At 52.9% G+C, this 13038-nt stretch overlaps 1 protein-coding gene across 2 annotated transcripts in view; it reads left to right on the forward strand.

The window, feature by feature from the left end:
• The window catches only part of Mark4 (microtubule affinity regulating kinase 4), a 33377-nt gene that overhangs the window by 2071 nt on the left and 18268 nt on the right, over positions 1–13038 (forward strand). For both annotated transcript variants that reach the window (XM_021166828.3, XM_021166827.3), the window contains exons 2-7: positions 4805–5005; positions 7979–8032; positions 8161–8209; positions 8759–8824; positions 9375–9445; positions 11208–11264. In XM_021166828.3, the coding sequence (XP_021022487.1) occupies positions 4805–5005; positions 7979–8032; positions 8161–8209; positions 8759–8824; positions 9375–9445; positions 11208–11264 (498 nt within the window). The remainder of the gene's footprint in view (positions 1–4804; positions 5006–7978; positions 8033–8160; positions 8210–8758; positions 8825–9374; positions 9446–11207; positions 11265–13038) is intronic.

A 13038-nucleotide genomic window follows, 5' to 3' on the forward strand; every position in this document is an offset into this window, starting at 1 on the left:
GTTTCCTTGTAAGTGGGTTGATGGGGACACCTCCCTGACAGGGACTTCTTCAGGTCACATGTTGTGATTATCACTACCTTAATTATTCAAATAAACTCAGATTCACATCACACTACTGTGTGACCTCAGGCCAGTGACCTCGCCTCTCTGAGCCTCTTCCCTGCGTTCCTAAGATTGTTGGGGTATAGTGGGGGTATTGAGATGGGTAGTTTTGTCCCCTGACTCCAGCCTATGAAGATAACTTTTGTCTTGTCTTGGGTGACATCTGTCTCTTTCTGCAGTCTGAGGTTGCAGACCCCTCCCTGCTACCTGCTTACTGAGTGATACCCACAAAGGGTCACATTCTTCTACACCAACTTCTAGAGCTGTGGAGACCAGGGCCAGCTTCCCTGTGTTCCCTAGCAACAGGCATGGTGTGGTGTTCAGGCACCAGTCGTCTGTCCATCTGGAGGGATCCGGATCCAGGCCAGCTGATAGTGCAGGCCAATTTTAGCTTCTGCCCCTGACCCCTGGGGTTGTGTCATCCCCTGCCCCAGCTGTGCCCTTGCAGGGGTCCCTCAGCCATGCAGCCTTCAGTGGAGTGCCTTCCTGCGTCTGAGGGAGCCCCTTGGCAACACCCAACAGGGGTTCTTCTCCAGGCTCCTAACTCAGCAGGGATCAGAGACCTTATCTTCCATCTCTACCACCCGCCGGCTGCTCCTGGGGCCCTGAGCCATGAGCTGTGGTGGTGGCATCTGGGAGGATCAACACTCAGGAGCCTGAAGCGCTTTCCCTGCTTGAGCCTTGGGGAAACCTTCCAAGTCTGGGCTTGAGAATGGTCACTGTGGCTGGACCCACAGGAGCTGGGGAACGAGTGTCATAAGCCGGGGACAGGTGAGGGGTGAGAGTACCAGTGTTGGGTAATCTTATTCTTTTTATTGGCTGGGCAAGGGGCCGTACCACAGGCCGGGGATCTGCCCACCGTATCCACAGCACAGTACTGAGAGTTAATGCCAGAGTTTTCCACATACTAGGCAGGGGCTCTACCACTGAGCCACGCCCCCAGCCCCTCACTGGGGGGATTCTAGGCAGGGGCTCTACCGCTGAGCCACACCCCCAGCCCCTCACTGGGGGATTCTAGGCAGGGGCTCTACCACTGAACCACGCCCCAGCCCCTCACTGGGGGATTCTAGGCAGGGGCTCCACCACTGAGCCACGCCCCCAGCCCCTCACTGGGGGATTCTAGGCAGGGGCTCTACCATTGAGCCACGCCCCCGCCCCTAATTAACAAGTCCTCAGTTCTTTTACTTGTCTCTGAAGCAGTATCTTCCTGAGTTGCTCAGGCTGTCCTTGAACCCACTCCATTGTTCAGACAGACCTTGAATTTAAGGTTGTCTCTGCTTCCCAAGTAGCTGGGATGCCATGCCTGGTGGCCATGTCCTTGTGAGGAAGCTGGGTGCATGTGGCTGGCACCCATCTATTTCAGCCTTTCTTTCTCCCTCGTCTGTGGGGGTTCAGGACCTTCCTCCCTGGGCTCGGTTGGGAGCTGAGTGTAGGTGAGGGGTCAGTTTATACAAGACCTGGCCGATGGTATCATCCTCTGCGTGAAAGTCGCATGGCAAGCAGGGGTGGTGGAGTAAGGGCAGTGAGCTCGGCTACTTGGGAAACTGAGGCAGAAGGATTTCAAGTTTTCAAGATCTTATCTCAAAATTCAAATTAAAGTGAGGGCTGGGAGGTGGGACTGGGAGACAGCTCACTGGGTAAAGTGCTTACTGTGCCAGTATGAAGACCTGGGTTCAGATTCCAGCACCCACGTAAAAGCTGGGCATGGTGGAACATGCCTGTAACCCCAGCATTGGGTGGGGGGGTGGGGCAGTTAGAGATAGGCCGATAACAGGTGCTTGGGGCCAGCCAGTCTAGCTGACATGACAATCTCTGGGTTCAGTGAAGAGGGTGTGTTTCAGTGGAGGGTAATAGAGGAAAATGCCCAAAACTGACATCTGACCTCCATAGGTGAGCATACCTGCATACACATACATATACAAAAAAGAAGTGGGTATTGGAGACATAATGCAGTGGTACAGCCCCTGCCTAGAATCCTCCAATGAGAGGCTGGGGGCGTGGCTCAGTGGTGAAGCCCCTGCCTAGAATCCTCCAATGAGAGGCTGGGGCGTGGCTCAGTGGTGAAGCCCCTGCCTAGAATCCTCCAATGAGAGGCTGGGGGCGTGGCTCAGTGGTGGAGTCCCTGCCTAGAATCCTCCAATGAGAGGCTGGGGGCGTGGCTCAGTGGTGGAGCCCCTGCCTAGAATCCTCCAATGAGAGGCTGGGGTGTGGCTCAGTGGTAGAGCCCCTGCCTAGAATCCCCCAGTGAGGGGCTGGGGCGTGGCTCAGTGGAGGAGTATTTTTCTAGTATGAGAGAACTGCACATAAAAAAGACAAAAACAAACCGGGAGGTGGTGGCGCACGCCTTTAATCCCAGCACTTGGGAGGCAGAGGCAGGTGGATTTCTGATTTCGAGGCCAGCCTGGTCTACAGAGTGAGTTCCAGGACAGCCACGGCTATACAGAGAAACCTTGTCTAGGAAAAAAAAAAAAAAGACAAAAACAGGTGTAGAAGCGTGAATCAGTCTAATGTGATACTTACAAGGGATGTCTGTTTGCTAAAAAGGCTGCGTTCAGATCTCAGCTCTATGCCTCAGTTTCCCCTGCCTGTTGAATAAGGCTCTTTTGGCTTTCCATGCTTGTGAAATGCAGGTCGTTGCTGTGGCGTAGCCTGGCAGAGCTTCCTTGCCACGGGTAGCCCAGGCCTCGGTTCGCTGACTGTCCAGCCTTCTCCCTTCCTCCCTGTCCTGTGTCCTGTTTTTCCCCAGCCGTGAGGAGGACACGGAGGGAGATCAGCCAGAGCCTCTGGCTCTCAGAGCTGCAGCCAAGAAAGGAAGGCCCAGTCCCTGGAGGTTCCCAATCAGGACAGGGCAGCTGGGCCTGTGCAGGTCACCTCGTTGGGGAGGCTGAGGAGGGACAGGCCAGCAGGAACAGAGGAGTTGATGGCGTGGGAGATGGCAGGGCGGGGCGCGTGTCACTGTCAGGACGAAACAGTGTTTCATGGAGAGGTGGACAGAGTGGCCGGGGCGAGAGGACAGGGCTGGATAAAGAGTTCTGCTGTTTGCTGGTGAATCTGGGGCAACGGTGATGTGGGAACAGTGCCCCCCAATTCTTGGCGTATGATCTGAGACCTCCCAGAAGCTTCCAGGTGTGGCAGCTCCAAGCTCTGTTTTTTTCTTCCCCTGTAGACGTGAGCCGATGAGGGTGTTTACAAATTAGGGTCAAGCTGGGCACAGGCCTGCCATTTGCACTTGGGAGACTGAGGCAAGAGTATGAGGAATTCAGGGCCAGCCTGGGCTACATGAGATCCTGTCTCATCTGTGACATAAATCCTGACATACATGTAAGTCCAGCCTTGCGAGGCTGAGGCAGGAGGATTGTTACATATTCTGGCCCAGCTTGGGCTCTAGAGTGAGACTCAGAATCAAAACATTAAAACTAAGTAAATCTGTCAATAAATAGGACACCACAGGAGATTAACAACATGCTGAAATAGAGGAAGACTAATGACAGGGAGGTTAAGGCCATTTTCAGTTACATGTTAAATTCAAGGCCAGCCTGGGCTACATAAGGCCCTGTCTAAAAAAACAAAACAAAAAAACAAAAAAAAAAAACAAAAAACAAAAACTCAGTAAAAGGAAAAACATTGCTAAACTGCACTGTAACATTTTCAAACCATGCAAAACTGGGACGTTGGTATTGAGGAGACCACTGTAAAATGTTGAGATGGCCAACTGGGCATGAGGAGGCACATGTGCACAGGATGTAAAATTGAGGGGCTGGAAGGCCAGGTGTGACACAGGCCTGAAATCCCAACATTGGGTTGACCAGTGTTGGGGTATCAGGAGTTCAAGGTTATCCTTGATACATATTAAGTTTGAGGGCAGCCTGAGCTACTTGAGACTCTTTCCTACCCTGCCCATTAACCTACCCTAAGAAAAATAGATTTGGGGCTGGCCCACGGGCATTGGCAGATGAGCTAGGGTGTTGGGATTTGTGCTTGCCAGGATGGGGTATTGGATCTGCATGAAGGGTGACACTCACTGGAGGTTGAGGTCAGCATTCTAAAGAAGAATGTAGCCTGGAGATGCTGGCAGACAGGCACACCTGAGACCTTGGTGGTCCATCTCAGAGGTCTTCATTGTGTGTACTGCTAGGGACAGAAACTGGGGACAGAACCCTGAGTCTTGTGCCAAGAAGCCAAGTGCTCCACCCACCACCAAGAATGTTCCCCAGCCCTTGGTTCTCCTTGAGACTGAACGATGTAGAGCCCAGTGTGGTCCACAGTTATCATCCCAGCTATTGAGAAGTGGAGCCAAGAAGGTGGAGTGTTAAGGCTGCCCTCAGCTACACAGTCAGTTCAAAGCCAACCTGGGCTTCAAAAGGGCCTGTCTCAACGAAAGAAAAGGAGTAGCTTGCTCTGTAGCCCAGGCTGGAACTCTGTGTGGTGGGGGACGATCTTATGCTCCTGATCCCCCTGCCTCGACTTACAAGTGTGAGCCACGCCTGGTTTATTTGGTGTTAGGAAGGAACCCAAGGCAGCGGCAGCCCCTGTGGGAGACCTTTGTGGGATGAGGCGGACCTAAGGGATGCCCATTCCTTGGCTCAAGTTTGCAAAAGGACTCCAGGGCACAGTGTCCAGAGCTCCAGAGAGCCACCTTGGCCCCAGGGTGTCACTGCAGTGGGAAGGGACAGGGGTGACTCACATGTTTCTCTCCACACAGCATGGCACCTTGGGCAGTGGACGATCTTCGGACAAGGGGCCGTCCTGGTCCAGCCGTTCCCTGGGTGCCCGTTGCCGGAACTCTATCGCTTCCTGCCCTGAGGAACAACCCCATGTGGGCAACTACAGGCTGCTAAGGACCATCGGGAAGGGCAACTTCGCCAAAGTCAAGCTGGCTCGGCACATCCTCACGGGCCGGGAGGTGAGTGGGAGTGACCGAGGGGCTGAGGTTTGTGGCCGGCGGAGGCGGGAGATCAAAAGGCAAGATGTGATGTGAGGTCAAGGGTAGACCTGGCTGGCCTTCTTACCTCATAAAATTGCCCAGCTTGCTCAGAATTTACAGGTGGTTTTGTCTGCTTTTGATACATGGTCTCTCTGCAGCCCTAGCTTCCCTAGAGCTTGCTCTCTAGATCAGGCTGGCCTCAGACTCAGAGATCTCTCTGCAGTGCCCACAGAGGCCAGAAGGCCTCAGAGTTTTTGGAGCTGTAACAGGCACTTGTGAGCTGTCTGACATGGGTGCCGGGAACTGAGCACGGTCCCATGGAAAAGCGCTCGAAGGCTTAAGTGCTGAGCCATCTCTCCATCCTCTGCGCGCTCACAATTTTCTAGAATAGTCCCAATAGGAAAAGAAAACCAGTTAGAGGGTCCTTGAACTGTTGGGAAGTCCTAGGTCACCGGTGTTGCCTTCCTGCCTGCCTTCCTCTTTGGGTTTTGTGTATTTTTATTGTGTTTTTTGTTTGTCTGTTTACTGGGTGTGTGGGTATGTGTGTGTGTGTGTGTGTGAGAGAGAGAGAGAGAGAGAGAGAGAGAGAGAGAGAGAGAGAGAGACCAGAGCAGGACATCAGATGTCTTTGGTTTCTACCAGTTTGCCTTGTGATGGGTTCATCTCTTCTTGTGATGGGAGCTTGTGGCTTTAGAGAGGTTGCCTTGGCAACAAGCTCAGCATCTCCATCCCTGCCCTGCTTCCCATCCCAGTGCTGGATTCTGAGCTCTCGTGACCAAGTCTAGCTTTCTTAACAAGAGTGCTGAGAGTTAGAACTTAGTTCCTAGAGCTTACAGTAGGTACTTTATCTTGGTTCCAGCCTGCCCGCTTCGTTTCTTTCCACAGTTATTTTACTGATTAATTTTGTTATTTGATAGTTTCATATGTGTATGTAATATACTATGTTTGCTTGGTGTTTGTTTGTTTTGTGGCTGTATTGTGTTGTTGTAAGACAGGGTCTCACTATGTAGTGCTGGGTAACCTGGAAATTGCCAGGCAGACCAGGCTGGCTTTGAACACCCAGAGATCTGCCTGCCTCTGCCTCCTGAATGCTGGGATTAAAGGTGTGTGCCACCATGCCTTGATTGTTATTTTAAACCAATTGTTTTTATATAATTTATTTTTATTTTACATTCATTGGTGTTTGCTTCCGTGTCTGTGTGAGTGTGTCAGAAGCCCTGGAATAGGAGCTACAGACAGGTGTGAGCTGCCATGTGGATGCTGGGAATTGAACCCACGTCCTCTGGAAGAGCAGCCAGTGCTCTTTACCACTGAGCCATCTCTCCAGAGCCTGTTTGTGTTTTAAGAACAAGTCTGACTGTGTAGCCTCAGACTCTCATCCTCTTCTCTCTGCTTCCTGAGTCTGGATTCCGTGTATGCAGCACGCTGGTACCTATTCCCTATTTTCTGTATTTATTTGGCCACAAAAGCAGTAGGTCTACGGTACAAAGCGTGCCTAGAATCCCCCAGGGAGAGGCTGGGGGTGTGGCTCAGTGGTAGAGGGGTTTCCTCCCTGGCTTGTACATGGGCTTGAGTTTGGTGCTCAGGAGCACAAGACAACCCAGAACTCTTAAGAACTAGATATGGTGGCATATGCTTTTAATCCCAGCACTCAGGATGGAGGTAGGGGGATCTTTGTGAGTTCAGAGGCTAGCTTGGTCTACCTAGTGAGTTCCAGTCCATTTAAAAATCAAAGCAAAACAAACCTTAAGAGTCAGAACGGCAGGCTGCTATTACTCATCAGTGTAAATACAAATGAAAACCCTTTCCTTTTTTGAGATAGGATTTTGCTAGATTGACTAAGGCTCAAATCAAAACTTGTTTTGTTCTCATTTTTCTCCATTCATTTATTTTGGGAGTGCGCATATATAGAGAGGTTAAAGGACAAATTGCAAGCATTTCCCATCTCCTCTCACCCCATCAGCTCAAAGGCTCAAACTCAGGGTGTCAAGCTTGTGACCTTTGCCTCTGAGCAACCTCACCACCGCCCCCCATCTCAAACATAGTGTCAGGGATGGAGTCGGCACCATCCGCACCGTCTGCACGTCGCTGTGGTTCCAGCGCTGGGCCCCTCCCAGGAATGTGGAGTTGTTTTTCTTTCCACAATTTATTCCTGTGCTTCGTCACATTCACAGATGAAAGGAGCCATATGATCGTCTCAATACTGGCATGAACAGTGCCTGACAAAATTCTCAAAAAAGAGAAGCCGGCAAGGGCACAGGGCCCACTCCCCATGGCGCACAGGCTGGTCCCCATATGTGGGGACGACTCCATTCCAGAGGTGGCTTTTTTTTTTTTTTTTTAAGATTTGTTATTTTCGTTTTTAATTTTTAGGTTTTTTTCTTCCCCTTTTGAGATAGGGTCTTCCTGTGCAATCTTGTCTGGCCTGGAACTCATCATGTAGACCAGGCTGGCCCAGAACTCAGTGAGATCCTCCTGCCTCTGCTTCCCAAGTGCTTCACCACACCTGAGATAAGATTCACTTATTTAAATTGTGTGTCTGTGCTTCTGCTGGTGGGCATGTGTACCTGTGTGAAGGGAGCCAGGGAGGCCAGAAGACGACGGTGGGTATCTTGTAACAGGAGTTACTGATGGTTGGGAGCCACCAGGTGGGTGCTGGCGACTGAACTCCACACGGTGCAGTCACTGTGTTTAATATCTCTCCGGCCTCTCGTTAAACTAGGACTTGCCATGTAGACCAGGCTAGTCTCTGACTCACTTTGCCTCCCAGTTGTTGGTACTCTAGGCCTGGACCACTATACTTAGCTCAATTAACAGTTAATATTCAATATTTTAAAAAAATTTCTTTTTGACATAATGTCTCACATGTCTCATGTAGTCTAGGCTGGCCCCAAACGTGCTGTGGGATCTGGGCTGGGGGATTTTGACCTTTCCACCTTCTTCTACCCTCAGGTCGCTATTAAGATCATTGATAAGACCCAGCTGAACCCCAGTAGCTTGCAGAAGGTGAGGCCCAGAGAAAGGACCAGGGTGGGAACAAAGTGCTGGGTGAGAGCTGGGACCCGACCAGGCCTGGCAGGGGAGGGATCCCCACCACTCAAAACTGTCTGTTCTTCCTTCCTGGCCTTGCCCAGCTGTTCAGAGAAGTCCGAATTATGAAGGGACTCAACCACCCTAACATCGGTGAGAAGGGGACGGGGGTTGGCCATGGGCGGATGGAAGCTGGCTGTGGTGGAGCCCTTGGGAAGGGAGGGCGGGACTGTCATAGAGAGAGACCTGGCCACTGTAGTGCAGTCAGTCATTCCTGCCTGGCTGAGGCTCCCTGGGCATCTGCTTTGTTTTCTGGAGCTGGGATCAGTACCGGGGTTGTAATGACCAGGTTAAGATTAGCCTGTTCAGGTCCATGTGGACCATGGCACTCACGGTCATTAGCAGAGGTGGTCACTGAGCGGAGCACAGTGTAGCGCGCCTGGATGTGGCGATGACGTGCACTGACTGCGTAACTGCCGACTGTGAATGCCAGCAACATGGGCACAGGTCCTAGGCTTTATCGAGCTGAAGCTCTTGTGTAGAGAAAGGGAGGCTGAGCAGCAGGGAAAACCTGGCTGGGCGGGCGTAGGGAGCCATGGGGGCTCTGGTGGGAGGCACGAGAGGATTGGCAGATGGCTGCAGTCTGGGTGGAGAATGGCCAGCTCTTCCACACTAACCTAACACCTCGAACCCTCCCCACAGTGAAGCTTTTTGAGGTGATAGAGACGGAGAAGACGCTATACCTGGTGATGGAATACGCTAGCGCAGGTGAGGCTCTGCCCCACGCTCTGCTACCCCCCCAACCCCTGTGCCTGCTCTCACATCTCCCCCAGACCCCCACAACCCTGCTCTCACATCCCCAGATCCCCAGACCCTGCTCTCACCCCCCAGACCCCCAGACCCTGCTCTCACCCCCCCAGACCCCCAGACCCTGCTCTCACCCCCCAGACTCCCAGACCCTGCTCTCACCCCCCAGACCTCCAGACCCTGCTCTCACCCCCCAGACCCCCAGACCCTGCTCTCACCCCCCAGACCCCCAGGCCCTGCTCTCACATTCCCCTACTCCCTCCCCCTGCTATCACATCCCCCCAGACCCCCACACCCTGCTCTCACACCACCCCCAAGACACCCACATCCTGCTCTCACCCTCCCATCCCTGTGCCCTGCTCGTGAACCGCCCCCTCCAGACCCCCTTGCCCTGCTCACACTCCCCCCCAGACCCCGTGCCCTTCTCACACATCCCACCACACCTTGCTTTTCCAATCCCTCCCCCATTGCACCCTCTGGCTCCAGCTCTCACCCCTCTTGCTCTCTGCAGGAGAAGTGTTTGACTACCTCGTGTCGCACGGCCGCATGAAGGAGAAGGAGGCTCGAGCCAAGTTCCGGCAGGTGAGAGACAGGGTGCCATGTACATGAGCATATGCAGGGATGAGGATGCACAGGGACCCAGATGGAAGGAGGCTGTTGGGGGGCCAGGGCTCAGGTGATGGCGGTGGGTGTACAGGTGAGTGAATGCTGAGGCCTGGGTGGGGTGGGGGTGGGGAAAAGTGCTGGAATCTGCATGGCAAAGCTGGGGTGGATCAGGCCAGGGGATCAGGGGCATCCTCAGCCACATAGAGTTTGAGGCTAGCCTGGGCTATACAAGACCCTGCCATGAAAGAGAGAAAGAGAGAGAGAGAGAGAGAGAAGAGGAGAGGAGAGGAGAGGAGAGGAGAGGAGAGGAGAGGAGAGGAGAGGAGAGGAGAGGAGAGGGAAGAGAAGGGAAGGGAAGGGAAGGGAAGGGAAGGGAAGGGAAGGGAAGGGAAGGAAAGGAAAAACATAAAGAAAGGCTGGGGAGATGGCTCCGTGGATGCTGCCCTGCTAAGCAAGCCAGAGGGCTAGAGTTTAGTTCCCTGAGCCCTGTGGGGTGGGTGTGGCAGCGCCAGCCTCCATCCCAGCACTCAGGAGGCAGCTGGGCTCATTGTGGCTGGGCAGCTACACTAGCTGGATTGTTAAGCTCCTGGTTCAGTGAGAGAGACACCCTTTCCCAGTAAATAAAGTGGGAGAGCAATTGAGAAGCACACTGATGTCAACACGCATACACAAACTCAGAGATGCAGAGGAAGGTATGTGGGTCCTTGAAGGAGTGTGTGTAGGTGTGAGGTAGCTGCATGCGTTGGAGTGGCAAGATGGGGGTGGGGCTTCTGGGTGGCAGGACCTACAGGTGCTTGGTGTGGAGGATTCACCCACTCTCATCTAGGGTGTAGACATTGGTGTGTGAGAGTGTATATGGAAGTTAGAGGACACACCGGTGTGAAGCCCAGGTGTAAGGTGAGTGGACATGCAGGTGTGAGGCCCAGGTGTGAGGTGAGTGGACATGCAGGTGTGAGGCCCAGGTGTGAGGCCCAGGTGTGAGGTGAGAGGACATGCAGGTGTGAGGCCCAGGTGTGAGGTGAGAGGACATGCAGGTGTGAGGCCCAGGTGTGAGGTGAGTGGACATGCAAGTGTGAGGCCCAGGTGTGAGGTGAGTGGACATGCAGGTGTGAGGCCCAGGTGTGAGGTGAGTGGACATGCAGGTGTGAGGCCCAGGTGTGAGGTGAGTGGACATGCAGGAATGAAGAACAGATTCAGGGTGAGAAGATCCATAGGTGTGAAATGAGAAGATGCACGGGTGTGAGAAGCATTTCAGGGTGTGTGGCCTGTGAGTGGGCACCACTGTATGTACTACTGGTGTGAGGGCACCCTTTGTGTAGAGTAAGCACCTTCAGGTACAGGTACAGATTGTAGCCCTGGTGAGTTGGGGCCACATACCTGTTTCCCTGCATGGGACACTTTGGAGTTCCCAAACATAGACTAGTCCCAAGGTCTTGATACAACAACCAAGGACATGCGTGTGTGCATACCTGCATGTGCATGCATGTATCCATGTGTGTGTTTGTGTGTATGTGTGTGTATGAGAGAGACAGAGAGAGAGAGACAGAGACAGACCTGCCTGTGAGACTATAGATGATGTCCCGGTGTTCAATGCTCTCTGAACCTGGCTGAGCCCCCAGGTCCTCGACTGGTGCCCAGAGAAGTACTGGGCAGGTAGGTCAGCTGTGGGTGGTGGCTTTTTGGGCTGCAAGGGACATGGAAGACTCTGGCCTCCCACATGACTTGTCTTCAACCGTAGATCGTGTCAGCCGTGCACTACTGTCATCAGAAGAACATTGTACACAGGGATCTAAAGGTAAGCCCCTCCCACTGTGAGAGCCCAGCTGCCAGCCACGCCTCACGCTCCCTGCTCCTCCCTTTGACCTTCCCCAGCTGCAGTGCCCCAGGTTCTTTCCCACGCATCTGTGACGTGATGGAGGTGGGGGGACAGCCACGGGAACTTGTGTCCTGGGACGGCCTCAGGATGGCCATGGGGATGAGATAGGCTATCTGTATTCGGCCTTCAGGGTCGCTGTGTCTCTGACATGTGGACCTTCTAGAATCCCTGAGAACTTGGCTTTCAGGCCCAAGTTATTCCACAGTCTTGGGAGCTCAGAGTCCTAGGATGGCAGCGAGGCACAGGACAGGCAACAAGGATGGGAAAGAGACCCCTAAGGCCCAACCCAGGTGCCTGTAGCATCCAGAGGGCTCCACACAGGCCGGTCTGGGTTACCCTTCCGGAGCACCTCCTGTGTGCTGGGGCACACTAGGGGCTTTATTTTATTTTATATTAATTCACTTATTTATTTTGATTATTTTTTTCCATTTCTCTGTGTAACCCTGGCTGTTCTGGAACTCGCTCTATAGACCAGGTCACCCTCGAACTCACAGAGATCCACCTGCCTCTGCTTACTGAGGGCTGGGATTAAAGGTGTGTGCCACCACTGCCCGCCTCCTTTTTATTATTATTATTTCTTTTATTTTGCTCTATTTTATTGGCAGTGAGGGCTTTAAAGCAGACTGTGCCCAAGGAACAGAGTTTTTCATTGTTTTTCATAGCCCTGGGGGATGGTCCTGAGGTGGCTTTAGTGGATAAAGGCACCTGCTCTACACTTCCGTCAGCCTGTGTTCAATCCCTGGGGACCCACATGATGGGAGGAGAGAGCTGGCTGTACACAGTTAGCCTCTGACCGCCATATGATGTGTACTTCCCGTCCTGGTCCCCAGGAAGATACATGTAATGAGAACAACCCCTGGGGCCAGCCCAGTGTGGCGAGGGCCCGCAATCTCAGGTCTTGGGTGGTTCAGGCTTGCGGATCAGTTCAAGGCCAAGGGCTACGCATGTAGTGTGTAATCGAGTGCTTGTTTGATGTGTGCAAGGCCCTGGGTTCAAGTCTCAACCACAGGAGACAAAAAGGGGCCACTAAGGCCAGCCTCAGCTAGATGTGACCCTGCCTCAAAGTTGCAACAACAAAAGCAAGCACAGCCTGGGGACTGGGGAGAGTTGGATGTGCATGTCTCACCTGCAATCCCAGTCCTCGGGAAGATGAGGCAGGAGAATTACCATGAGTTTGAAGCAAGCCTAGGCTCTATAGTAGCTTTTTAATTAGCAAGCCTTATGTCAGGGACAGGAATACAAACTTGCAATCGCAGCACTCAGGAGGTAATTTCCATGAGTTGGAGGACAGCCTGGGCTATGTAATGAGGTCAAAGGAGCCCACATGGAATGGCTGTAGAAGCTTATGGATACTTGCTCTATGAGGCAGGCACTTTACTATCATTTTTGGCTAGGTTGATGGGGAGAATTAACCTGGAGGTTGTACGCCACCTAGTGGAGGAGACTGGAATTGACCAAAGTGGTTTCCCAGGTCCAGATGGAGACCATCAGAACTAAGGCTGGACTGTGGAGCCTCAGATAAATTGTCACCAGGCTTCAGATGTAGGTCACCCTGAGGAATACTAGCCTAGAATGCAAAAAGCGGGCTGTATTACCAATCCCATGTAAACATGGTGTGATGGTGCAGGCCTGTAATTCCAGCGCTGGCAGGCAGAGACAAGACTGTGGCTTCATCCCCTGGCTTCTCTTTCCC

This window comes from Mus caroli, unplaced genomic scaffold (assembly GCF_978045245.1).
Source record: "Mus caroli unplaced genomic scaffold, Mus_caroli_1 scaffold_8, whole genome shotgun sequence".
NCBI lineage: Eukaryota > Metazoa > Chordata > Mammalia > Rodentia > Muridae > Mus > Mus caroli.